The 26,465-nt window shown below is 45.5% G+C and overlaps 4 protein-coding genes and 1 long non-coding RNA gene across 17 annotated transcripts; 3 read left to right on the top strand and 2 right to left on the bottom strand.

The window, feature by feature from the left end:
• Nucleotides 1–105: 105 nt before the first annotated feature.
• Nucleotides 106–7,214, bottom strand: LOC100121406 (ubiquitin-conjugating enzyme E2-24 kDa). 6 transcript variants are annotated; one of them, XM_031932218.2, is made up of 6 exons: nucleotides 6,947–7,214; nucleotides 4,479–4,612; nucleotides 4,347–4,397; nucleotides 4,101–4,233; nucleotides 3,867–4,014; nucleotides 106–3,718 (listed from the first exon to the last, which is right to left on the bottom strand). In XM_031932218.2, the coding sequence occupies exons 2-6, from the start codon at nucleotides 4,607–4,609 to the stop codon at nucleotides 3,621–3,623; spliced, it is 561 nt and encodes a 186-aa protein (XP_031788078.1). In that variant the 5' UTR covers nucleotides 4,610–4,612; nucleotides 6,947–7,214; the 3' UTR covers nucleotides 106–3,620. The 6 variants fall into 6 exon arrangements, with proteins under 6 accessions (XP_031788078.1, XP_031788080.1, XP_031788082.1 ...); XM_031932220.2 differs by lacking the exon at nucleotides 6,947–7,214 and adding an exon at nucleotides 6,386–6,810; XM_031932222.2 differs by lacking the exon at nucleotides 6,947–7,214 and adding an exon at nucleotides 6,154–6,294.
• LOC116738591 lies at nucleotides 3,624–4,277 on the top strand. The gene is made up of 2 exons (XR_004344969.1): nucleotides 3,624–3,735; nucleotides 3,837–4,277. It is a non-coding gene; the product is annotated as an uncharacterized LOC116738591 (long non-coding RNA).
• LOC100119503 (RING-type E3 ubiquitin-protein ligase PPIL2) lies at nucleotides 6,850–10,072 on the top strand. The gene is made up of 8 exons (XM_001602905.6): nucleotides 6,850–7,448; nucleotides 7,537–7,906; nucleotides 7,981–8,146; nucleotides 8,237–8,509; nucleotides 8,579–8,727; nucleotides 8,807–8,958; nucleotides 9,052–9,390; nucleotides 9,474–10,072. The coding sequence occupies exons 1-8, from the start codon at nucleotides 7,417–7,419 to the stop codon at nucleotides 9,553–9,555; spliced, it is 1,563 nt and encodes a 520-aa protein (XP_001602955.1). The 5' UTR covers nucleotides 6,850–7,416; the 3' UTR covers nucleotides 9,556–10,072.
• Nucleotides 10,073–10,075: 3 nt separating this feature from the next.
• LOC100121389 (leupaxin) lies at nucleotides 10,076–23,464 on the top strand. Of its 8 annotated transcripts, none has more exons than XR_004344965.1 (11): nucleotides 10,076–10,595; nucleotides 14,934–15,130; nucleotides 15,583–15,772; nucleotides 16,685–16,811; nucleotides 16,983–17,199; nucleotides 19,165–19,557; nucleotides 19,644–19,817; nucleotides 19,906–20,136; nucleotides 20,296–21,361; nucleotides 21,731–21,851; nucleotides 22,049–23,464. XR_004344965.1 is itself a non-coding variant. In XM_032600165.1 (11 exons), the coding sequence occupies exons 1-11, from the start codon at nucleotides 13,234–13,236 to the stop codon at nucleotides 22,192–22,194; spliced, it is 1,989 nt and encodes a 662-aa protein (XP_032456056.1). In that variant the 5' UTR covers nucleotides 12,989–13,233; the 3' UTR covers nucleotides 22,195–23,464. The 8 variants fall into 8 exon arrangements, 4 of the variants coding, with proteins under 4 accessions (XP_031788050.1, XP_031788048.1, XP_032456056.1 ...); XR_004344963.1 differs by lacking the exon at nucleotides 10,076–10,595 and adding an exon at nucleotides 12,983–13,324; XM_032600165.1 differs by lacking the exon at nucleotides 10,076–10,595 and adding an exon at nucleotides 12,989–13,324 and having other exon boundaries at nucleotides 20,296–20,404; nucleotides 21,738–21,851.
• LOC116417701 lies at nucleotides 23,259–26,435 on the bottom strand. Its single transcript, XM_031932226.2, is given in 4 exon segments — nucleotides 23,259–24,780; nucleotides 24,852–25,082; nucleotides 25,085–25,379; nucleotides 25,619–26,435. Coding segments are annotated over 4 exon segments (1,404 nt in total). The 5' UTR covers nucleotides 25,924–26,435; the 3' UTR covers nucleotides 23,259–24,207.
• Nucleotides 26,436–26,465: the final 30 nt, after the last annotated feature.

Here is a 26,465-nt window from a genome sequence, read left to right as displayed (position 1 = left end):
ATGTTTGTAGATTACTTTACGATATAAACGTTCGATTATAAGCATGATTGGACAGAGGACTCACTAAAGGTAGATATAGGGTGAGGTGCAAATAAAAGACAATAATTGAGTATAATATTTTATTCCACTTTCATATCAATGCCACTAACTAGCAGACTAACATTTACTAATATTATGTCAGATAGAGGCGAGTCTCTATCGTATAGGTATGCACGCGTGAAGTCAGCCTGGACTTGGAAACCTATCGATTCATTGCACGAATCACACGAAACCAATTCAGCGACCAAATTTCTTTCGTCTCGTTCCGTCTCTGCGATCATCGTCCGCGCGCAATCCTTTTCTCGTTCCCGTCGATTTTAGTTTGCTTCCCCTTCGCTCGTTCAACTTACAACTACTTAATCATCGATCGATCGATTGAGCCAAGTTTTTCCTTGATATCGCTTTTCTACATACTTCAATTTTACACTTCTGATCGCTAACATTATACACAAACGGATTTCGCGCACAACGGCACAATCGAGTCAAGTCAATACAATCTCACGAGAATGTATTTACACAAAAGATACCGATCCGTTCGGACCAGACGTTTTGCCGCAGCTGTAGTTCAATTCTTTCTTCTTCTTTCAATCTCTTGCTTATATTCCAGGGGTTCAACAGTTTTACAACTACTGAACGGACAGACCGGCACCTCTTTCACGCAACCTCTCTTTCGCTCTGTTTTTCTACTACTTAAGTCAGCTTTTTAATCTTCAATTTTGGCATGCTCACACTTGCTCATCTATAAACTGCGAAATCAAACGTAGTAACGTACGGAAGAAACCTCGAACATGTGCCAACCGATCATTCGCGCTTTGTGCTATACTTATGTGCAAAGGGAAGAAAAGAAACTGTAGGCGTCGTTTTTCTTGCTTCTTCGATTGCCGACTCAAAAGATGCGCGTTTTATGAACTGCATGAAGAAGTAATAATAATAAAAGAAGTCAACGATCGATAGCGATTGCTCCAGGCAGAGAAAATAACTGGAAAAGGCTAATTCTCGTACGATTCCTTGGGATGTTAATTTACGTTAAACTTGAGATTCCTAGATAGTTAGTGAAATTAAAATCAAAGATGAAAAACGCTTGGAGCGCAAATCTTTCAAATCCGGACTTTTCGTTTCTGCGTGGCTAAATAGTATGACAGACATATAGTACATTACAGTAAAAAGGTAGTTACGGAGTAGATACGAAGCGCAGATTTATATGGTAACAGAATGTTCTCGTAGAAGTGCGAGTCCAGAGAGAGGGATTCTTCCTCATTTTTCGCGTGCACCTACATACATCCGTCATCTCTCAATGTTCCAATTCTTCTCATTTCGCTATCTCAAAGAAAACTTGGAACGTACATTATATAATATATAGATGAGTTTGCAAAGTCGGCAGCTCAATTAGAAATCGCGCGAGGTACGCGAGTCGCGATTTGTATTTCTTTTATCATTTCCCTTTTTTTATCATAAAAAATTCGAGTAGAAGCAGCAGTAGCAGCAGTAGTATAGAAGTGTATAGCAAACTCCAGGCCTAAGATATTTACAACATTTCATCATTTGCTTGATTCTCTCTTATTAATCTTATTACGGCTCAACGCGACCAACTATTATTTCTTCATTTATATAGCTCTAAGGAAACATGACCTGTACAGGTTTGCACCGAATCTATTTTTCTGCTAAGCTTTCCTCTTGCTTTACGTTTTGGCTCATAACTTTTCGTCCGATCGGTCGTCGCAGTCGCACCTGAATTCAAACCACGTAAATTATGTCTGATATCTTTTTTTTTACAATCACTTGCCTTTTTCTCCCGTGATTTCGCTACGGACTGTGAACTGGCTTACTAACACTTCATTTAACAATTATTAAGATACACTTAATATCTTACAGACAACTACAGTTTATAATCGAACGGCTACGCACGCAGAGTCAATTATTTACAAAGTGGATTAGTCCGCCTTGCTTTTACAACTCTATCGCTTATACAAAAATAACGTGGAAGCATGAAGAATGTCTTAAAAAGTCAGTACCTTATTCAGATTTTTTAAAATGGGCATTTTAAATCGTTAAATTTGTTGTCTTATGTATTACGTGTTGGCAGAAAACCTGATTTGAATCTTTTTCATTCTGTATGGAGAAAACACTTAAATTTTCAAACTTTTTCACGTTCATCGTCTAAAATTATCATTTGAAGAACAGCGTTCAACCTATATAACTGAGTAATAATAACCCGCAACTCCTGTTTCATTTAGTTTCATTCTCGCAATTATGTTCTCTAATAGTTAACGCCTCGCCGCTGAGTTCAAAACTTACGAAAAAACGCACGGACACATGCTTGAAAGCTTTGCTTTTAATGAATGTATATAAAAAATAATTGTCTCGCGGATGAGCAAACAGAAAAGGCGAGACTACAAATTCGTAAGTTCAGCATTTCTCGACGGCCACGAACACGTTTGTAAATGTACAGAAAAAATGATACTTATTTACAATTGATTTGCTAAATTTTTCATTTCACTTAATTTTTGAAGAACAATATGATATAGCTGGCCCCAATATACTTAATCTGTTCGTGGTGCTCATACTTGCGTATACTAAAATTGTAGTCAACTCGTGAAATAGTTTTGCGGTGTACAGAGATTAATTTTTTAGCGTTTATTTCAATTTAGGTTACTAACTATATGCGACTATTACAAAACAAAATAATTTAAAAAACGAGTTTTATTCATGTATGCAACTACAATTAAAAAAAAATATCGATTAGCCTTGTGAAAAGTTTACCAATTGTGGTTTCTAAAACGTCGAGCTTTTGAAAATAAAAAATAAATAACGATAAAATGGAATAGAGAAAAATAAAATCTAATCACCAGTATGTCGAAAGATGGAAAAAAAACCAACGACCGGGACAGCCGAGCCTCCTGACATTCTTGTTCTTATTGCCTAAGTACCTAATTACTTATAACTTAGGAGTATATCGTTAATTATAGTTTTTCGTGTTGTAAATTAAATACTAAATCGTCGTGGTTATCCTCTCCTCTCGACAAAAAAATCTTTCTTTCACCATCTTCGTTCTGCAGTGTAAAAGCAACCCTTTCCATGATTCTTTTGCGTGACTTTTTGTCGTTTTCGAAATTAAAAAGTAATACTCCTTATTCTCATGCCTCAACACATAATACATTGTTCATTTTCAGGCACACTGTGCATATCATGATTAGACCTTCGGCCGAGAGGCGCGAACAAAGTTGAGCACTGTCTACGTCTCTTCTTGTTGCATAGTTTTCACTATCGTGTAATCAATGAAGAAACGAGCACGGTGTAAAAGACATCGCGTCGCGCCCCGATACGATCATTGAAAATGAAAAATAAACAGATCGGGCGTATGATTCTAATGCAAATTTGCGAAAATGAGCGGTGACAAGATCCCCGACTCATTTATGCATTGTGCTGGTATATTCTGTCGTGGAAAAATTTACTTGTCTATTAATAATGTTGTCGGAAAAACGTTTTACAAATTACCCGAGCCAGCGTTTTCTGAATATTGTGTGGGCTATAAAATTGGCATGAGACTTGATAGGAGTTCTTCGCGTTATCGCGCGACTTGTTCATGTCGCATAACGTTTCGTCCATAAGCGTGCTATGCGGTCGTGCTCCTCTCTATTCTGCAGATATTGTGTCGCTATGCTACCAACCAGAGGATCCGCTGCAAAACCACAAAATGTAAGTTTTTCAATAAGAGTATTAAGTTTTTAAAAGATTAAAAAAATATAGGTACAAGAATATGCCTTAAATTATTATTTCTATTATTTATTAAATTCTAGTAAGGTTGGCAACTAAAAAGATTGTCTCACCAGGATTACAGTCTGTAAGAAGAGAACAAATGGACAGCAGAACTTTTGAAATAGTCAATGCTGGTGACCAATTGTCCTTAAGAATATCTAAACATATAACTCCTTGGCTGTTTATGTTGCAGTGGTAAATACGTGTTCGAAAGGTTACCTGAAATGAAATAATCAGTTTTGTAAGTCATTGTTGTATAAAAACTTTATCCAGAAGTATAGTTAATTGACAGAGTCATCAAGTACCTTTGGAGGTTTGAAAGGGTATTCTGGAGAAAAATGTATGTCCAAAAAGAAAACACCACCTTCGTATACTGATCCTGGAGGTCCCAGAATTGTAGAAACCCATTCATACAGATTATCACCCTTAGGCCCAGCACTAAAAGAATAATATTAATAAAATAATGTGCATTACATGAAAAATTGTATAGTTTAAAGAGTACTTTGCGACTTTAATCTGAAAGGTGAGTATGATTCTTTGAGGAAACTAACCTGCAATTTGGAGGAGGATCTAAAGTGATTTCTGCCAATTCCTTTTGTATCCTGAAAAACACAAAGATAGTTTACTTTCCAAAGTTGTAAGATTTAATACAAACAAAAAATTAATTTTTTCCTAAGCTTTACCTTTTGGCAGAAGTTCCCAATGCCTTAGACATCTTTGGATTAGGTTTGGCCTCTTTATTTTCCGGCTTGTTGTCAGCCAAAGATGATCCACGGCCTCTGCCAGTGCCACTAGACCCAGCTCCAGATGACATGATCTAAAAAATCAAAAATAATAGAAACAAACACCTTTAGTGATCATGAATATAGCTAACACAGATAATTTTAAGAATAACCTCAAAATTTAAACAAAAGACTGCTTAATGCAGGTAGACCATGAAGTGGAAGTTACAGTTATTCAAACAATCGTGACAATCCAGTAATGGAGTTTTTTTCCATATAGCATTAGTGTTCAAATTTTGAATATCAAATTTACATTCAGTACTGGAAATCGAGGAAAATTGAACTGTTTAATCAAATTAAACTACAATTCAATTGCAAACAAACGTAATATTTAAAATTATATTTTGATGAATATCATTATCATGTTTTATCAATCTTAATTGACCTGCTCTAAAACTTGGACACATTCCAAAAACACAACCACCTCTAATTTATCAGCAATCGCTCAATAAACCTAGTCTTTTAAAAAGTGCTCTCTTATTGTATAATCAAGGTACAGGCATTTATAATAATCTACAGTATGGATTCCAATTCAATATTTGCCATTTTCCCTAACAATCATAAAAGAACAATGTAATCTTATATTCATTTGAATCATACATCAACTCTAGTTATCGCACTGCAATTATAGCAGTTTGTTAATCGAAGCTGAATCGGCTCCAAAATAAAGACTGGCACTTGTTCCACCTAAATAAAAGAAACAAGTTTAGCTCGAATCTTAGAGAGGCTTGTACAATTGAATGAGCTTGATTTAAGAAAAACAACAAAAGGCAGGTACTGTATCAATAGACCAACCCACAGGGGCAAGAACGGCTCACATCCAAAGAACAAAGTGCGTGCGGAATTACACCAACTGCGGCCTAATGTAGCCTCGCGGTCAAAGCCAGCGCATAGCAGGTACTAAGTGCTCGCACAGTTGTGAATTCTTTCAGAAGTGCGGAACTCACAGTACGAACATGCACGAGAAGCCCAAGTCTTCAAGAAGTCCGCACTCCGTGACGCTCCGGTTTGCACACGTACCTTTACATAAAGCACCAGAGAAAGCGGCGGAAATATAGGACTGCAGTGCAAGCTGATAGTGCCGAGCTGCTTCGGGCTAACGGGGAGGACGTGTCTTCGTCCTCTCGACTGCTCGACACTTGCTCGAAAAAGATCTAACTGATGCTCGGGACAGGGCAGAGATGAGTAGTAGGCACTTGGTCAGCGCCACACGGGCCAAACGAGAAACGACGAACAGAACGACTCTCTCCAGTCTAAAGTAGAGGTGTGTGTGTGTGTGAGTGCGCGCCAGTGTTCTGTTCTGTGTGCAGTAAGTATACTTATAGGTATTAGGTACCCACCAACCCATGTGTGCGTGCTCAAACGCTCGAACAGCGAACTGCTCGAAGAGTTGAGCTTGTGGGCGCGGAAAAGAAAAGAAACAGAAGAGAGTTGAGCTACTCTTGCATGCGTGCGTATGTATGTACATTAACAGTTTAACTCGAGAGTAAAAAGAAAAGTCAAAACAGTGTGTAGAGAGGAGAGAGAGAAGGGGGGAGGAGAGGCAGTCGCGTGAACAATGGATCTGAGGCCTTACCTCGCGCACTGCACTCGCTCCTAACCCACTATCTTCTTATAGAGTACGAATGTACAATGTACATATACGTATGGACTAGGCCCACATTGCGTATAGCTACGAATACTGCGATACGGAAACTGACTGCAACACTGCTGCGAGGGGGGGGGGGGAGGGGGAGGGAGGAAAGCCGGCGCTGTCGCGCACAATAGACTGGCGTTCGTGTATGTGTGTGTGTGTGTTTCTCTATTACCTATAACGACTTATTGCTTTACTCTCGTTGCTCCTGCGCCGGTGCAGATTATGATCCGGAGGCGATTGACGACCATCAGAATGCCGTCAAAATGTACATACTACTGTACATCAACTAACTCGAAATCTCGCCACTGAATTCCTTTATTCATTCCGAGAATAGATTATCGTGTATGTCAGGCGATGTATACAAGGCAATTGTTTGTAAACACTCGCGGCGCTACACACCGAGCTGCAGGAGGTGAAAAGAAGGCTTTTATTTTCTCAGCGGCGCGCCAGCGGAGCTTTGAATTTCCCACCACTTTTTTACACACCGGCTCGTATAATTAATATACCGATAGGTTAGAGAGAATGAGAAAGAGCCCCTGCAGAAACACCGGCGAATCCCCCGATTACCCCCACCCCCGTAGTCGCACACCTATATGTATACTATCTTTCTCTCGCGCTCTCCTCTCTCTCTCTCTCTCTCTCTCATCCTGCAACGCGTGTGTGCTCCGCATCGAGCAGGTACTTCACTTCGGATTTCGCAGTCGGACACGGCTGCCTCAGCTAGACGACTTACGCGCTGCAGTGACTGGAGGGCTGCTATACAGGGCTGGCTTCCTCTCGTGACTACTGCTGATTCGGGGCTGCGACTATTGTTGTCTCCAGTGCAGTATCACTTCGCGGGGGGTACGTTGGCGGTGCTGAACCTGAGCTGCCGCTGATGCTGCTGCTCTTGATTCTCGCGCATCCCTGCGGCGTCGCCGGATGAGAGAGGAAAATAAGGAACGAATTACGGACAGCGCCGCCGCCGGAAACGCCGGGCTGAGTGCTGACGCCTATAGATACGCGCCTGCGCCAGAAGCGTCGTATATGTATATATAAGTATACACATGTCAACACAGATCTTTGAGATCAGTCTCTGCAACCAGATGAACAATCAACAAACCTAACCTATAATTGTTGACATTATTTGCTATTCGTTGCTCTTCCATCAGAGCTAAGGTAATTTTTCGAAAGATTTCTTCAAAGAGCTGGTAATCCGCCAACATGGGGAAGCGGCAGCATCAGAAGGACAAGATGTGAGTTGCTTTTTCTACTGCGCGATCGATGGAGTTCCGCTGATGTAACTTTGTTGCTACGAATTTTAAATGCTTTTTTTCGTCTCAGGTACCTTACGTACACAGAATGGACCACATTGTATGGTGGAAAGATGTCTGGCACTTCATCGGAGACAAGTGAAGACACCACATTCCGCAGGTTGCCTTTCGATCACTGTTGCCTGAGTCTGCAACCCTTTGAGCATCCCTACTGCGATGCTCAGGGAAACATCTTCGAACTGGAAGCTCTCTTGCCCTATGTCAAACATTTTAAGCACAATCCTGTCACTGGAAAACCCTTAGATATCAAGTCTCTGACAAAACTTAACTTTTTCAAAAATGCTGAAGGAGAATATCACTGTCCAGTATTGTTCAAAATCTTTTCCAAGCATTCTCATATTGTTGCTGTTAAAACTACTGGACATGTATTTTCGTTTGAGGTATTTGTGATTTTCACAAAACTATTTCAATCTTTCGATGAGTATCAATGAAAGTAATCACTGTTGTATTGTAGGCAGTAGAGCAGTTGAACATTAAAACCAAAAATTGGAAAGATTTGATTAACGATGAACCTTTTGTTAGAAAAGATCTCATTACCATTCAAGATCCTACTGATGCTCGAAAATTCAATCTTTCTACATTCCATCACATCAAAAATAATCTTAGAATTGAAGATGAAGGCAAGTCTTTTTGAAATACACAGCCACTTTTCTTTTAATTTTCAATGACTCAATGAAACAATGAATAAACAAGAAATTGTTTAATTGCAGAGGTAGTCAAGGAGCGCAACAATCCTAATGCCAAACTTAAAACTGTATCAATGGAAACAAAAGAGATCTTGAGTGAACTGGAACGCGATTACAAGCCAGCACAAGAGTCTAAGGTTGTTAACAAAACTAAAGCAGACAAGTTCAATGCAGCACATTATTCAACTGGTGCTGCAGCAGCAGGTCTTACATCGACAGTCATGCCAAGAGTGACCACACTTGAAGCTGCTGTTCTTGAAGAGGACGTCGTACGTTATGAACGCGTCAAGAAAAAAGGTATGCATGGCTAGAAACAGAAATTAAATCATTTTTCACGTTAACTTATCACCTAATATTTTATTGTAGGATATGTCAAAATCATTACAAATTTTGGACCCCTTAATTTAGAACTACATTGTGATATGGTACCTAAAACATGTGAAAATTTTATGAAACACTGTCAAAATGGATATTACAACGGCACTAAATTTCACAGATCCATTAGGAATTTCATGGTATTTAAGCGTCAAATTAAGGATTTCAATGTTCATGTCAAATGCGTGCTATAGATATTAAAAGCTATATCTCAAACAGGTACAAGGCGGTGATCCAACGAATACAGGAAACGGCGGCAAATCAATTTGGGGTAAACCTTTCGAAGATGAGTTCAAGCCCAATCTCGTTCATCAAGGGCGAGGGATTTTATCCATGGCTAATTCGGGTACCAACACCAATGGCTCCCAATTGTTAGTACGAAAATAATGACATTATTTATTTATATATTCGTGTATGCAGATACAATTGAAAAACAAATTTTAAACCATTTGTTGTAAATGCAGCTTTATCACCTATCGGTCCTGTCGACATCTGGACAATAAGCACACGATCTTTGGCAAAATAGTTGGTGGTCTAGAGACGCTGAATGCTATTGAAAAAATCGAGGTAGATAACAAAGATCGACCCATTGAAGATATAGTTATTCAAGCAGTACAAATCTACGTCGACCCGTACGAAGAAGCCGACGAACAGTTAGCCGCCGAAAGAGCAGCAGAGACCGAGAGGCTGGTGAAGGAAGAGGCTGAACTGAAAGCTCCACGAAAAAAGGAGCAAGAACAGGCTTTAAAAGTTTATCGTCCAGGAGTCGGAAAGTACCTTAATACAGCTAAACTTAATGATAAGTGAGTTTCTGTTACAAACACTGGCAAAATTAAGCAGGTCTTGAGAAAAGACACTTTCTAAGAAACATTTCGACGAATTTCAGGTCCAAAAAAGAAGAGGCTTCGGTCGTCCCCAAAAAGAAGAAGAAAGTCGTATCGAGTCAGCTTGACTTTGCTACCTGGTGATTTCGAGATACGATTTCCTTGGTGTACAAGAATCGTTGTAAAAATTGTAAATTATTATTGAATGTCATCGTCCTCCGGCAATTCTGAGACCTGATAACCTGTTCGTTGTGGACGATGCAGCTATAAGTACAGCGGCCGCTTAAGGTTTACCCCCTTCTACACAGACACAGACTAGATCTCGTTCTCTCGCGGTTAAGACCATTTTCGGAATCTCGCCGCTGCACCGTGGCTTTACAGTTTTGCAGTGGCGGAAACTCTTCGACCACTCGGATTTCGCTAGGATTGCATTCCTCGACGCAGTGAAATTTTGCAAATCAGCGCAAGCGTGCTTTTTTGCTTTTGAGTGCTTTGCTTTGTTAAAGCGGGGGTGAAAATGATTTGGGGCCCGAGACGATGAGGGCGTTCATAAATCAAGTGACTTTAAAAACATATGTACAAACGAAATTAGTCATTGTAATGACTAAACATTAGTATAGCATTAAGATATAAAATAAACATCGAACAAAGCATCAAAATATTTTATTTGCAGTTTTATTTTTTTATGTCATTTATTCGATAAAAAATATTAAAATCATTATAGCGTATGGTTTCAATTGAACAACCAGCAAAGCAAAATTACCTAAAACGACTGGAGCAACGTCAGAGAAGGCAATCGCAGAGAGGAAAAGCCGCGAAAAAGCGTACGTACTTATCATACGCAGCTCCTCCCTCCCCCGAATCTTCCCTATTATTCTCTCTCTCTCTCTCTCTCGCTCTCTCGCTCTCTCGCTCTTTCGCTGTCCAGAAACTCGCGAACCTTCGTGTTTGCGATCAGTGTGTGGTGGGTACCCGCAGTACCGAGACATCGGAAAGCAGTCGCGCCGCTGAACCGTGACAGTGTAGCCCGTATTAAGTATAGCGTCATCACATCAGTGCGCGTATCTGTGTGCGCCCATTGCGCTACGCCCCGTGTGTTTCCCATCCCGCAAGTGACGTTTGGTGCAGACAGTGAGGATTACTCCGGCCGGGAGCTGCATCTGAACTCGTCATGGACGACCTCGGTGAGTTTTTTCTTGGGATTCCGTAGTTTCTACTAGTCTACAACGTTATCGAAGCTACTGCGATTTTAACCTCAAAATATGCGCCGCTATACTGCTCGTTTTTCGAACGCGGTGACGTGCTTGCGTGCGTATACGAGTCCAGCTTTGACGACAGCCTCCAACGTTTTCTTCGCGCTTGAATATCCGATATGACGGTTGCAGGAGCAAGTGTCTGTTGATAGTCCTCGGATTTGAGGTTATATATCTGCATTGTTTTGGTGTTGGTGTCGCGGTGTCAGAGCCGCGCGCGCGATACTTGCGGGTACATGCATAACGAGCACTTAAGTCTCTCGTCGAGGATCTGCATCCATGTTTACGTTGAGTTTGTCGTGCAGCTTGAGTCATAAGTATTGAGATTATATGAGTAGTTGGGTACAAGTTATGCAACCCGAGAACTCGGCGAAATTGCATTGCACGAAAGCCTTGTGCTCTTATATGGCTATTTCGGGCATTGGGCAACGATTATGCAAAGCATCGTCCAGTTGGCCCCCTGTTGTTTCTCGTAGCTGCATGTATACTGGCAAGAGAGATTACGCAAAGGGAGGAAATAAAATCGATGTGCTAAAAATTCGAGAGCGCGCGAGAGTCGTTAACTTGGATTTCGGCGAGATGAGGCAATCATCATGGGCGACCCGCGCTAGGCCGCTACTTACACTACGCACATTGATCATGAGAAGACGATGACTCAACTGCGAGACTCTCTTCCGCTTTCGGAAGCGGAAAAGCTTTATTTTACATTCCGTAATATATTCCAAGCAGATGAGGTCGTCACGGAGTGGCTTTTCCGCGCTGATTTGCGATGCTAATGTCCTTTTTTCTCCGACGATTTTATTTATATAGGCGTGTATTATCCGCGATTATAGCGCAGCGAGGCTTCTTTTATCTGCGCGCCAAGAGCTCGTTCGAAAGCTTCTTGTTTTTCCATAGCATAGTTCTGACTGACGCTGCAGGCTGCTTCATTGAAAAAAAATTCCGTACCGCAGCTTATCGGGGGCAAACTAGCTCACGTCGTTAACAGTGCAATGAAAAATAATAAAAATGCCCGTTACAACGCGAATGCTCATTGGGATCGAGCTTGACAGAGACGCAGCTTGAAAATTAATAACCGGCCGCATACGATTCGGCGTTTTTCAACGCGAAGTTATGCACGCTATGCACACCGCAAGTAGCGCGTGATTTCGAGCGAATTTGCAACGCACCGTCAGCGTCTGCGCAATCTTCCTTTGTATACGCACACCCACGCGAGGCTTCGATAAGCGGGACGTCGTCGCTGCCAGCTCTCTGATGATAAGATTTGTCGCCTGCCGGAATTGAAGCGGCGTTCTTCTGCGGTGGGTTGGGCCGTTCTTTTAATTGACGACTGATAGAATAAAAATCTTCGCGCTCGACGAACAGCTACGCAGCGACACAGTGTCCGGCATTCAGGCGCGGCCTTGGCGATTCCGCTGGACACGCCGAATGCATTCTAATCGGACGATTAAACCGGTCCTCCCGAAATAAATTCGTGCGTCCACTGCGTTAAAAATTGATCGATGCGTCTTAAGCGTTATACGCGGTGCAGGCAGCAGCAAGAATGCGAAAAAGTGCTTTCTCCTCTCCAAGCGCAGCAATATAACATCAGCGCTGTCGATATCTTCGCTCGCATGCCGACTGCTCGCTCAAGCGGACAAGCGCGCGGCAGCCGGTTACGGGCGTCCTACACACGAGGCGGCCGACTTTGACTCGTTGTCTCGGTCCACACGTGCATAATAGCGCCTATAGCTGCTGCAGGAGGCGAACGAAAAAGGCGACGACGCGCCATGTTATCCTGCACTTTGCTTTCGCCACCGTCTCGTTCTATTTTTCGACAGAGCTCGATTCGAGCGCGAGCGCGAGCATCGAGTTGGCAGACCCCGACGACGAAAAGGCCCCGTGAAAGCTAATGATAAAATTATAACGAAAACAGGAAAAAGAGAGGAGTCGGAGAGAGAGAGCGCAGCGTCGCGAGGCCGCGACGACGGAAACAGACGCAAATAGCCTGAATAAGGGGGATGAACTTAATTAAGGAATAGGGTTATACTCATCTCGCGGCGTATTCGGATCGCTTCGGATCGAGTGACTCGACCCTGTCTCTGGCGGACGGGAAAGAGTTGATATAAGAGAGAAGAAGAGAAGCTGTCGCGTGCCGGTATATAATATGCTGTAGCCGCGTCGTCGTCCGGTGCTGCTCGGATGGCCGAAAATATATTTTTAGCGTGCCGCGCAGGCCTCTATGGCCGCACCACGTGCAGGAGTCGAGAGAGAGAGAGAGAGAGAGAGGGCGAGTTCAGCGGCTTCTTCTCGCGCCCACTCCGCGTGTCTCTCGCGCGCGACAGACGGCAATTGCAGCAGCGGCTAGAGCGGTAGCACAGTCGCGCGGGCCGAGGGAACTTTCGCTTTCGAGGCCGCTGCAGTCGGCGCATATTAGTTTAGTTATATAGTTTATCGTCGTATATCGGATTTTCAAAATGCGCGGCCGATCCGCCGAGTGCCGAGATAACGCCGCCGCGCTCGCTGACGAGCCAATGTTGACGAGTTGAGACGTAGCATTATACGCAGCGACGCAAGGCAGCAGCCGAAGATGGACCGGACGATGTACGGGAAGCTCGAGCCGGGCTACTCGTATCAGCCGTACAGGGTTACCGTTCAGAAGAATGGACTGGCGCCTGGCTGTAAGCTTCATTTTATTTTCAAAGCCCGACAGCGCGCGTTATTATTTTCAAATTAATCCGATCTGCCATCTTCAGCCGCGGTCGAGTTTTATTGCGAGCTCGGTCCAAGTATTTTCGTTCCCTCGAGGCTAATTTTACGCTCGGCACTCGTGTAGGCGCAGGTGATCCGGCGAAATTCAATTGTTATTTCTGCCGAAAGGCGCGCGTGCACGCCGATGACATCAGCCTGGTCTCGCGAAGGCTCGCGAAGGCTCGCGAAGGCTCGGCCAAGGCAGGATGCGCAGGAAGAGAGTGAGGGAAGCCGCGTGGAGCAAGTATCGACGGAGTCTGTCTCCTCTCAAAGCCGCATCATCAATGAGTTTAGTGTCGCGCGGTTCTCGGTTAGTGCAACTTATGACTGAATAAAGTGCCTCTCGTGTGTTCGGTTCAGTGGTTCCGCGAAACGGCTTGCAAGTCGGGACGAAAAAGAGGACTCTCAGCAAACAGAGGCAGATTCTTCCTATAGTGAGCGACTGCACAGTTATCCAAAGCTCCCTCGCTCGCGATCTAAACAGCCCCTATTAGGTGCAAACGTTCATTATCCTCGTTCTCTTGTTCGTAGGCATCCCATCTCCCTGCAGTTTGCGATGGCTGTGCCATTATCTTCAATCGGGCGTGTACAAGGCCAGAAAGGCAGCTCGCGCGCAATGCCGATTTTCGTGCCGCCGCGCGTGGGCGTTGCGTGGCCGGCATAATATTTGCCTCGCGCGACTGAGACCCGTTGCGCGTTATACAATCGCGAGAGCCACTGCAGCGTAATATTACGGTGCCTCCGGAGCGAACCGAGGAAAATCATATATAGCTATCCGACGTCGCAATTGGCTGACGATTGGGCGCGCAAGCTGCGCCTGCAGGTCCGGCAACCGGGCTGCCGCGCGCGAGACTATTTATTCGCGCAAGCTCTCCTATTAATCCGCGAGCTAGCCGAGAGCCCGAGGCAACGAGTAAAACGGAGTACCGGAGCCCGGAGGAGCGGCCGATGGCAGACGCGCAGGCGTTCTACGGCGGGATGCTCAGGACCGACAGCCTCAGGAAGCACAGGGAGTGGGAGGCTTGTATCAGTGAGTTGTGGCCGAAGCTTCTCCGACGCTCTTTAATTCGAATTCATTCCTCATTTGGACACTCTCTGTCTCGGGGACTGCTCGAATCAATCTCACCTTGAAAAGGGAATCGACCTTGACGACGATCGCGGCGGAGTGTGCGAGGCTAAAAAAGGGGGCCGCCACCGTCGCCCGCGCGAGCCTCCGCGCGGCGTCTGTTACATAAACCAAGAGAGATCGTCATGAGATTCGATGATGCGCTGCATTTACCGAGCCGCGCCTACGAATATTCCAAATTAAACGAAACGACAAGAGTGCGCGTGCTATAGTACTCGCGTCAAGGCGCCTTTTCAAAGCTCGAGCTCTCATTCATCGTTCCATTCGAGCATCGTAGAAGCGTGATTTCACTCTTGGCTCGGATCTACCGATTCGCTATCAATGATACGATTACGAGTGCTTAGCTAGCCGTTCGTTTGCATTGTATAAATTTGCCTCGGCTCACAGAGTTGTTTTCCTTGCATTTTTTGCAGACGCCTTGTTAGCGGACCTGCAGAACACGGTGTCCCCGGACACGAGCCTCATCGGCGGCGGTGGCGGCACTGGCAGCACACCTGGCTACGGCTCTCTTAACGGGACGCGCGGCCACGGGACGTCCGTCTCCTCTGCGTACAGGCCGACCTACGAGAACCACGTGCCGCGCAGCACGACGCCGCTCCAGTCGCAATCGGTGAGTCGCGCACATGGCGAACGCTGCCTTTTTTCCAAGACAATAATTGATCGGGCAACTCAGCTCCGCCGCGGGCGACCTTCGCCGTAGGCCTCGCCCGTGTGTATTTTTACAGCGCTGCACTCGAAAATAGCCCCGCGCGAGCTAATCCCCTCCCCCCCCTCTCTAGCGCAGCAGCGACACGTTTTTTCACAATCCATAAAACTGTTTGTTTCCCCTCGCTCGTTATCATTATTCATTTAAAATCAACAAATTGGCCGATTGGCCAAAAAAGCTCGCTATCTCCGGCGTCAGTAGTCCGTGAAAACGGGAAAAAAAGACATCAAGCGGAATCAGCATCAGTGGGCAAATTTTACGGAACCACGTTCGCAGCCTAGGAAATAATATTATGTAGGTATACTAAACAGCTTGGAATATTAGTGTCTCTATCTTTTAATCGCAATTTGTTGCAGCCAACGTATCAGAATCGAGAGGCTATCGAGGAAGCGAGAACAGGAGGAATCGGCGCCGCTGGCGCAAGCCAGTACAATCAAGGTGGAACAGGAGGGAAAATGCCGTCTCTGAACAACAATCTTTCGGAATTGGACACCCTGCTGCAAGATTTGAGCAACGCCCGTTACAATTCTCACGCCACCGACAGAGGTAGATGTCTCGTATCAATTCCAAGCTTCTGCGGAACAGCCGGGCAAAAAGTATCGTGCTCTGCGCCAGGCCTGGCCAGAAGGCGGTTCCGGCGATATATTCTATTATTACACACGAAGGAAAAATCTCATCCAACGCGCGTTCAAGTTAGATAACTTTAACTTATTGTTGCCACGATGCGCCGCTTTTTCAACTGGTAAATAAACAAAAACCTGTGCGCTCTTCCGTATCGAATTTTTTAATAGAGCAGCTGCTATTTTCGGATAAGTGCTTGGGATAAAAATAACCGCGCACAACAAGAAAGAATCTCATAACAGAGACTCTAAAAGTTGGGCAGCTGAAATTCGAGAATCCGATTCGAACGATCAGCGTTTTGCTATAAAATATGAAACAAAGGCAGAGAGAGAGAGAGCCCACGGTTTGTAAACCGCTATTTCCATCTCGTCTCTCGCTACGCAATAATCGCGAAATAAAAAGTTAGCTCACCGGCGAAGGGAGGCGAGCAGCGCATTGAAAATCTAAAGAGCGCATTAGCGCGAATCTCGCTCGTCCCGATAATGAGGCTTGATACGAAAACCTGGCGCGTAGCCGATCCGCTAATGAGTACGCCGCGCCTTTCGGACGCTCGATAGTATACTTACTCTCCGATAAGTATATGCACAGCCCGACCCGTGTGCAGCAACGCGTTGTGTCTCGAAGCGTGACCTTCTCTCGACTGCCGAAAAGCCAGATTGGACGCTGGCCAATCGCCGCTCTTGACTCGCGAACTAATCTAACGGCTCGCGTCATCGCGTCGATTTAGGCTGGCCCGATTGAGATCGCTTCTGATTTTCCATGATGCGACCATCCTTTCGCGCTTTTCGTTGCTTGCGCGCTTTCTGCCTGCTGGCTGACCACAGTTATTGCCTCTAGTTCCAGATATGCGCTCGACAAACGGTGAAACAACGAGCCCGATGCTCCGGTCGACGAGCAGCCTCTCCACCGGACGGCCAACCGTCGATACCTTGCTGGAGGAGTTGAGCACCGGCATGCCGAATGGGTGAGTATTCTCGGCCTTCTTCAGCGACCGCTTACTTCTGCGATTGCGCAGACACAGCTCAAACGTTTTACAGACGATCCCAACTATCTTAATCTGCTACGTTGAGCATTTTTGCGTCTCTTGTGTTCGTCTCAACGATCGCTCTCTTATTCCGAAATAACGCCGCTTTAGGGACTACCCAGAAGGTCAACGGGTTAAGGTGACGGTCCAGGAGACGACGACAGAGGTACAACCAGGCTCTGGTGAAGTCTACTACCCTCCGAGCCATCATGGCTCGCTCAACAGGCGCGACATCGAACGTAGCTACGCCATTACCGGCAACGGACAGACCGCCAGCAATGCCACCAAGGAACTCGACGACCTCATGGCATCGCTGTCCGAATTCAAAGTGAGTTTTGCGTGCGCGTGAGCTGCTGCCGCTGCCGCTGCCGCTGTTGTTAAATGGTGTGTCATGAGACTTACCACATATGCGCGAAAGAAACTTTGAAAACTTGCCAAGAAAATTGTTAAAAATCTTAAATACGGTCTATTTTGTTTATTTTTAACACTTTTATTTACAAAAATAAGCAAGCCTCGTGGTTAATCGGATATTTTTAAATGTCGACAGTAAGACAAGATGGAGTTAGGTAGTGATTTGTCAACTACTCTATCGCTTTTCACGTCGAATCTTCGCATCTCATTTTATACGCGTCTGCCAAAATCACACGAGAGCGTTAAGTGGAGAGCGTCCGTGTGCTTCAGGTAGAACTTTGTTTGCGGATATTTTCATCGACTAATAGTGGACCCGACAGCGTGTTCTGCATCGTTCGAGGAACGATCGATTAATAAAAAAACAATGGTCGACATATTTATCATAGGATCGTTAATTAATTAATTTATCGATTCATTGAACTTTAGAAACGTATCGATCACGATAAAGCCCTCAAAACAATCGAACGGTCGGCCTCTCGATTAAATGACAGCACAACAGGATATACTTAAAAATGCAGAGGAGGAAAAAAACACGGCAAAGAAGCCGAATGACAAGAGAAAGATCTAAATCCGGGGAAAAGTAGTATATGTATATGTTGCTCTATTTCAATAAAAATCTATTTTAGAAAGAACGCACTCAAGCTGAGCCACTTTGAAAATTTACGATATCACGCTTTGTCGCGTCTACTCCACCGAAAATAAGTCGAAAAAAGTGTTCGTTTTTTTTTTTAACTTCAACAAATAGTTGGTAGCGTAAGTAAGTTATTTGTTCTCAGAGCGCATAATCCCATCGGTTAAACTAGGCGTTGATTCAGAAGGGCTATGCGACTGAGTAGTGTGAAAAGTGGAGCGATACCAGAGAGCGACACAGTTGGAGGTCATCGGGGTGTATTTTCGGATTTGCAAATGTTGACAAAATATTCACATATAGATTGGGAGCAGAATTTTGAAAATGCTCGCTATACGCAACTCTATCCGAATACGAGCTGAGCGTCAGCGCTTGAACAAAGCCCGGCACGTAGCATCCAAGCCGAGGCTCAACAAGTGTCAAGCTTGCGGTTAACAATCGTTGACGAACAGACGAGCATAAACAAAGCCCGAGGGGTCGAGAAAAACGTCAGTTCAGGCCCGCTTCGTCGTCCAAATCGGCTGTCGCGATACTGGCATAGGGAATAGAGCGAGAGAGCGCGCAGAAAACTATAGGCTCGGAAGCCATCGTCCAAGATCGCGAGAGATCAACTCGGATGCTCATCCGGAGAGAGGGGCAGAGAGACGAGGCTCATTGACGTCGGCGTAGCTCCTGACCATTCTTGGCCGGCCGGGTTACCGAAATAACCTCCATTCCGCCTAGCGCACGCATGTGTCTCTCGCGCTTATGCATGTATGCAACGCCGCCGCCTTACGCTCCCCTCAACAAGCGATACGCGTGCACTCTGGAAGCTCTCTGCAATGCAGATATGTAGATTACATCGAGTCAATAGGTGTGCAGCTCGCGACTGGAACGGAAAATTTTTGCTTTTCCCAAAAACGTGGCGCGTGCAAATGGAAGCTCGAGACGAGTGTCAAATGCTCTCCTCTTGGCAGTCGTCTTTGCAGCCAAGACCTTCCGGTATACGCCTCTCCCTATCTATAACTCTGGAGCAGCTCGGAGCGGATTCGCCGTCTTTGGTCCCCCTCCGCGAGTCTCGTTCTCTCTCTCTCTCTCTCTCTCTCTCTCTCTCTCTCTCTCTCCCCAGTCGCCGCGAAGCACAGAGCCTCTGAAAATACCCAAAAGCTCTCTGGTCGCGAGAGCAGAAGCAGCGGCGGCGGCGGCAGCAGAGGTAGCCATCGGCAGTGCGGCGCGCCAATAAAAGCCGCGTTTTTCTGGCGGACTTTTGCGCAGATCAACGGCAGCAACCACCAGCGGCAGACGGTGACGGACTCGGCGTACGCGAAACCGAACAAGGCCACCGTAGTCAAGCAGTACCAGAGCATCAGCAGCAGCGGAGGAGGAGGAAGCCCGCTGCCACCAGGAGGAGTAATAGGAGGTGGTGGGATCGGAGTCGCCGGAGGTGGGGTTCAGGAGCAGAGGGTCCACATATCGGAGACCCGGACGAGCCACCACTATCAGCCGCAGTACGAGAGCCACACGGCGACCGCCCAGTCGGTCACCCACATCAAGCAGAACCAGTTGGATTCTATGCTCGGCAATCTCCAGGCAGACATGAGCCGCCAAGGAGTCAACACAACCCAGAAGGGCTGCTGCAGCGCCTGCGAGAAGCCCATCGTCGGACAGGTGATAATCGTCGTCGTCGTCGTCGTTGTCGTGGCACTCGCGCGACTCGCCCGACTTTCATTTAACGAGTCATTTGCCCGTTCCAGGTAATCACCGCGCTCGGCAAGACATGGCACCCGGAGCACTTCACCTGCACCCACTGCAGCCAGGAGCTCGGCACCAGGAACTTCTTCGAGCGCGAGGGACACCCCTACTGCGAGCCCGACTATCACAATCTCTTCTCGCCCCGCTGCGCCTACTGCAACGGACCCATCCTCGACGTACGCCTCTCCTTGCACCTCGATCGCTTGTCCCGCGAGCGGGATCGGTAAGCCTTGCACTCACACTGTCTCCTTCTCTGTTCTGCAGAAATGCGTGACGGCCCTGGAGAAGACCTGGCACACGGAGCACTTCTTCTGCGCCCAGTGCGGCAACCCCTTCGGGGAGGAGGGCTTCCACGAGAGGGATGGCAAGCCCTACTGCCGTCAAGACTACTTCGACATGTTCGCGCCCAAGTGCGGCGGCTGCAATCGCGCCATCATGGAGAACTACATTTCGGCGCTCAACAGCCAGTGGCATCCCGACTGCTTCGTCTGCCGGGTAGGCTTTCTCTTACAGTCCTCGCTCGCCCTCGCTCGCCCTCGCTCCCCCCTCGCTCCACCCCGCCTTCTCTCTCCTTCATTTTGCAGGTTGACCAGCGATCGGCTTGTCGCGCGGTGATCCCCTCACTGCCACTTAACTATCGCCCGTATATTGCAGGACTGCAAGAAGCCGGTCTCCGGAAAATCGTTCTACGCCATGGAGGGAAAGCCTCTCTGCCCTAAGTGCGTGGGTGTCGACGAGGAAGAGGGAGAGGAGGAGGAGGAGGAGGAGGCGTGAGACCGGAACTGCGCCGAGACGAAAGGCAGAAGAGCATCAGATCGAGCGAATGTTTGTCTGTCTGCGTATGATTGTGCGTGTGTGAGCGCGGTCCAGAGAAAAACGAGCGACTCCTTCTTTCTATGTGAAAAATTTCTATACAGCATTCTTTCCCCCCCCCCCCTCAAACCCCACTTTCTAGCGGAACTGTCACGAGGATCATGAAAAGAAGAAACAATCAGACCCCAATATTATGCCCTCCGGGCTCCAACTGATGCGGAGCCTCTGTATCTTTGCCCTCTATCTGATCGACGTTGTAGCGTCAACGGTCAAGAGCAACCTCCAACTATGATGTCTACATGAGGCGGGGAACATGCGCCGAACCCACCCGTTCTTTTAGCTTCCCGAATCAAACAGCAGCAGATCTCCCCTTTTTCTCTCCGAACCGACGAGTGGTATGCGCGCTCGTCATACCGGTCCTGCGCGAATGTTTTCCTCTCCAAAATACAAAATTATGTAACATTGCTCTGCACGATAATAATAAAAGAGAAAAAAAAAGAAAGAAAAAAAAACAACAACAACAAAAACAAATCAAGTAGGATAGACAACTGCGCGATGCTCCTCGCGTCCCTTAGTCGCGCAACCTTGACCTGGTGTGGTCATGTCGCGCAGCTGAGGCGAAGGAGGAGGACGTCGACGTCGAAATTCCTTGCGGCCGTGCCGACACACTGTGTGCCGTGCGCAGTGACGTGTCGAAATCGAAGCGCCGGCTGACGTTGATGCCGTGCTAAATTTACACGCGCGGACTGTATGTGTGTGCGAGTGTGGGTGTCTGAGCGATGCTCTTTCCTCGTCTTGGTCGTCTTAGGGGCTCTTGTTTCCTCCTTATCCTCTCCGTTGTTGGAACCGGTGTGATCGTTTGTCGCACCTGCGCACATACCGGCTTCTTGTTATCAATCAGATGAAGGTGAAGGGGTTCCCTGGAAGTTTTGGGCGTTCTGTTATCGTCAAAAGTAGACAAGTTCAAGTGAATGTATAATGAGATGATAAAAGAGTAACAAGAGAAGACAATTTTTATCACAATTTGAGAAAACCAAATGAAAAGTTATTGGTAGGCTAGAAATGGTCGTCGTAAATCGGTTAATTTTAAATTACTCATTGTTTGCATGGTATAACTCCGAGTGAAAACAGCTTATCGAGCCACGAAATAAAAGTAATTATCTCATTACTCACTTAAGCTCCGCTATTTTTAACGATCGATCCGCGCTTTATCTCCGTCCAACTGAGCCTTCAAAGATACGCATACATTGCTAATCCTTGTTTCGATTGATTGCAGGACTGCCGGCAAAAGTTTCAAGGCGGCTCGTTCTTCGATCACGAGGGGCAGCCTTACTGCGAGACCCATTATCATGCCAAGAGGGGATCGCTTTGCGCCGGTTGTCATAAGCCCATTACAGGTGTGTACTCGAGATGCATGTTTTTTATTCAGCAGAATTCGTTCGGTCATCTTTAGCGATAAAGCAACGGATATCTTTATACGTCTGCAGTAATCCTATGATGCATTTCTATTTCAAGTCCATACATGCTGGTTATCGATCCCAAGCATAAACTCTCTGTACGTACATTCACTGACTATACCATTTTCTTTTTACAGGCCGTTGCATAACCGCGATGTTTCGCAAGTTCCACCCCGAGCACTTCGTTTGCGCTTTCTGTCTAAAACAACTGAACAAGGGCACGTTCAAGGAGCAGAATGACAAGCCCTACTGCCATGGCTGCTTCGAGAAGCTTTTCGGTTGAACGGCAACAGGTGTCACCAGACTCAAATGAGGAAGAAAGTTTGTTGGGCCGAATCTTATTATTTGAATAATGTTTATCTTCCAACGAAAGACCCGATGGTTTTGGCGTATTTGAAAACGCGAGGACGCCTACATTTTTTATGAGTCGAGTTTTTATTTAATGCGTGCATCGCGAATTTTAGATGGAAATCCAATGGTTTTTTCTCTCGCCTATACATATATTTCATGTTCGCAATGTACTGTATAGCTCCAGCTCAGACAAGAGCTATCTATTAAAACTGAAAAGTAATGCAAGAATTTAATGAGCGTTTTGTTATATATGCTGAATCCATCGGCACATCTTATCACGGCCACACGATGAATTTTAATAACAAAAATAATACCAATATAATATAATATAGTAAATATTTTTTACGTAACTATATATGCACACACACACACGCGCGCGCGCGAGACCGACTTCGGAATCGATACGTCGTGCGATAAAATTTTCTTTGAACTAAACGAATGAGCACCATAGCAGACGTATGGAATTGATTGTTACTTATGCGTAGAAGAGTTACGTACAGTCTAATGCAAGTAATACGCAGTGACAGAACGAGACTCTTTCCCTCCAATTTCGAAAGGAAATATTATATATCGTATGTACATTAGAAGGTAGATGATAGCTGAGTTACAGTCGTTGAAACGAATTTTGATACATGTGTAAGGTGAATTAAGTACTTTCATCACTGCCGCAATATAGTGTCTTGTGGCATGTATGAGTTTAGAGATGAATTTAATTTACAAATTTCGGTCTACATTTTTGCGATGCATTTACTGCGTTGAGTATTACGTTCAGTCGTAGAATGAGGGGTGATGACAATGATCGAAAGTAAAATATGCTGTTCGTTCATATTTATAGTTTGTAGAATAATGTAATAAAAAGGGTGCTAACCAAAGTCTTTTCAACTAATATTAGTTTATAATTGTATAGATAATCTTATTATATCGCGGGCCTGAACGCTTGCAGTTTGATCAGTCATTTTTCTTAGTGCCAAGATATTTGATTTTTTCGTTATGAGAAATTACGCAATAACAATATCATGCAACTTAATTTCTTATATAATTTGTTTCGTGTACAAATGATATACATTTAATGGATACATGTACAGATGAAATTATTGGCGCATTTCGACTTAATTACTGTACTAATTAATGGCAGTTATTAAAAATGAAAAGGCCTGTGAAGATAATGAATGTAAACAATAAATTTATTTTAACTTCCTTAAGTTATAGCTATTTACTTGCATAAATGAATTATCTGAACTTCCGTAGTTGTACGTTCTACTTCCTCTTATAATACGTCTATTAATAATAATCTTCCGAATGTCATTCAATAATGTCTTTAACAATGGTAATGCTTACATGTCGTAGCCGGATATTTTACGTCAAGTCAAAATGAGATTCAAGCTTATAGGTTTCAGAAGAAATGAACAAGCTATGGACAAAGTGTTTCATGCCATATGAAAGCGAGTTTGAAATTTTTATTTCTCATACATATAATCTGTATATGTATACATATATTTTTTTTCTTTACATTTTAATCCAATACAATTCTTTGATTCTATAATAAATATTATATACAGAAGAAAAACTAAGTATTTCCATACACAAACGCCTTAATTAATATTTACACTTAACGCTTTACAATGTTATGACGAGTCTACTAACTTATAATTTATGTATCTATCTTATTGTTACACAAATAATTTCAAATTTCGATATATATAAAAAATATATACAGTAAAAATGAAAGAGCTCGATAGCAACTATCAAGGTTTCCTTTCGTAACACTGGTTGAAAAGTTTTAAATAAACAAAAGACGATTATTGAATCGTAACTTGGAATTAAAATAAAAGCTCGTTACAATGAATAGAACGAAGAATAAATACGAAAAATTTAATCTAAATTCGTATCACAGACGGAAGCGAACCTGTCGCGATTTTCGCGTCTCTCTCTCTCTCTCTCTCTCTCAAGCTAGACTGGGAAAAAGCTCAGAAAAGCTTTCGTGCCAGAGATCGGTGAGAGCGTTATTGGCTCCAGCGACATCGGAGCTCGCCGGCGATCCGTGAGACTCGTAGCCGCCGTCGGAGTGCGCAGTAGAGTCGAGTTTGCCTGCGGCGACATCCGCGTCATCGGAATGTAAGCTCGCTGGGGACATCGAGTCATACGAGTGCGACGGCGAGGCCAATAATTGCTTGCTTTGAATTGGAATGCTGTTGGGTGAGAGTCGCGTGATCACTTCGTCCTCTGGGTATATGATGGTGATACAGTTAGTAGCCTCGTCATAAGTGCCGTAGACCATTTCGGCGTCGTGCATGGGTTCCTCCTTGATCTCGATGTTTTCGGCGATTGTGATGGGTCCGGACGAGTTGAGGGTCACCGTTGGTACGATGGATGTGACACCCTTGGGAATGTTTTGCGTAGTGGGGTTGACTATCGCTACGCTTCCACCGGATGTATCGGCTTCCACATAATTTGGTGTCTGCCCCACCATTTTTTCTGTATTGTCAAATCTCTCGGTACTTTCTTTTTTGACTGGACTCTGGAATGGAAAATGTTCCTCGTCAGCAATAATCGATACTCGCGGACGGTTTAGTCAATTATGGTACCCACCTGCTCATTTGACTGAGGAGGATTTGTTTCCACCTCAGCGGTAACCTCTCGCAAAAGGCTTTCGGCGAGCTCCTCGAGTCGCTCGATGTAGTCGTCGTCGGCTTGGAGTTCGCTAAACAGGTCTTCGAGAGGAGGTAGAGCGTCAGGATCTTCAGGAGTATGCTGGCGCTTGAGCTCAGGGTCAGAGCTCGTGCCGTCTGTACTGTGCCACCCTGCTGCAGAGGGTTTAAGGGGGATACTGCTGATCCCAGCGCTGGTACAGTACAGCCGACACGGGCTTGACACGTCGCGCATGTAGTCGCCGTCGGCTCCTCCTTACGTTCCTTCAGCTCCATCAATTCTTTGTTGTCCTGTTTTAGCCTCCTCGTTTCCGTGACGAGTGACTCATTCTGCATTCTCAGGATGCTGCATTCTTTCGTCAGTCTTTCGTTCTGCTCGCGGAGTTGTCTGACTGCGTCCTCGAGCTCGTCCAGTTTCGCCTTTTTACGGTCTCGAGACGTCTGTGCTGCTACTCTGTTCTTCAATTTTCTGAAAAACGTCGAACAAAACGATGAGCAATGGCTAAGCGCACGAGTACCAAGTGAGTACTATCGTGAGTGCGGCAATTTCGCAGTGAGACTAAATAATGCGCGCGCGCGCTCGCGGCTGACCTACTTCCTCGTATGTGTAAAGTCGTCAATAAATCGAGAAACTACGCGCTGAATACTAAATAGGTATAAGTAACTGTTGTCGACCTCGCACGAACAACGACAAAAACGGGAACCTACTTCCTCTGCAGTTTCTCTTCCCAGGTGAGGTGATCCAGCCTGCGCTTCTTGCCGCGACTGGGCTGGTTTGACTCTTGCTTGAAGAGCAGTCCGTCCAGCTCCATATGTTTGAGGGGTGACGGCACCGGCAGCTGCTTCTTGCTCGGTTGCTGCTGCTGCTGTGTGGCAGCAGACTCCACTTTGATCTTGTCCATGAGGATGGACGTGGTGAAGTTCAGCTTGGAGGCGGCCGTCTTGTCGATGATGGTCGGTGCGGTCGCCGCCTTTGCGGGCAGCGTGATGATTACGCTCTTGAGCGCGCTCATGGCCTCGACTCGGCGATCTATCCTTGCGCGTTGTTGTTGTTGTTGTTGTCGTTTTCCAATCGCTATATCCTTGCTTCTTCTGAGCTTCCGAGCTAGGAGAGTAATACTTCCTTGTGGAGTTGCGTTCGCTCGGCTGGTCTCGCTACTTCTGACCTCTTGGCCACGGCTTCGAAATACATCGCGGTTCTCCTGCCAGCTGACGCAATATCGCTCGATGCACTGGCTCGGGTGATTTCCCCAGTCTGACGGCCCGCGGGAGGCGTAGAAGCTTCCCGAACGCTCGGCTGATTGGCTGCTCGATCGCCTGAACTATGTGGTCGTACACCATTGGTCGGTCTGGCCGTTTAGCGCGCGTGCGCAGGCCAACGGCTGCGCGGAAGGCGCGAGATATTTGAAAAGCGAGAGCTGCATCATACCTACTTCCTCGATGCTTATACTGCTTATACTTATATAGGTATTGATCTAGGCTATTTACGGGAGGAGTGTAGAGACACCGCCGAGGCTTGCTAGTAGACTCAGCTGAATTATAAATCAGCACGACT

Source organism: Nasonia vitripennis, chromosome 5 (assembly GCF_009193385.2).
Source record: "Nasonia vitripennis strain AsymCx chromosome 5, Nvit_psr_1.1, whole genome shotgun sequence".
Taxonomy (NCBI): domain Eukaryota; kingdom Metazoa; phylum Arthropoda; class Insecta; order Hymenoptera; family Pteromalidae; genus Nasonia; species Nasonia vitripennis.
This window is presented reverse-complemented; position numbering and strand designations above follow the sequence as displayed.

Coding starts and splice junctions, on each gene's coding strand:
- LOC100121389 (XM_032600165.1), top strand. CDS start 13,234: ATGGACCGGACGATGTACGGGAAGCTCGAGCCGGGCTACTCGTATCAG. Junction 15,131..15,582: donor CGCCGCTCCAGTCGCAATCG/GTGAGTCGCGCA, acceptor AATTTGTTGCAG/CCAACGTATCAGAATCGAGA. Junction 17,200..19,164: donor CATCGCTGTCCGAATTCAAA/GTGAGTTTTGCG, acceptor ACTTTTGCGCAG/ATCAACGGCAGCAACCACCA.
- LOC100119503 (XM_001602905.6), top strand. CDS start 7,417: ATGGGGAAGCGGCAGCATCAGAAGGACAAGAT. Junction 7,449..7,536: donor CAGCATCAGAAGGACAAGAT/GTGAGTTGCTTT, acceptor TTTTCGTCTCAG/GTACCTTACGTACACAGAAT. Junction 8,959..9,051: donor AACACCAATGGCTCCCAATT/GTTAGTACGAAA, acceptor TTGTAAATGCAG/CTTTATCACCTATCGGTCCT.
- LOC100121406 (XM_031932218.2), bottom strand. CDS start 4,609: ATGTCATCTGGAGCTGGGTCTAGTGGCACTGGCAGAGGCCGTGGATCA. Junction 4,234..4,346: donor GATCCTCCTCCAAATTGCAG/GTTAGTTTCCTC, acceptor TTATTCTTTTAG/TGCTGGGCCTAAGGGTGATA. Junction 4,015..4,100: donor ACCCTTTCAAACCTCCAAAG/GTACTTGATGAC, acceptor ATTTCATTTCAG/GTAACCTTTCGAACACGTAT.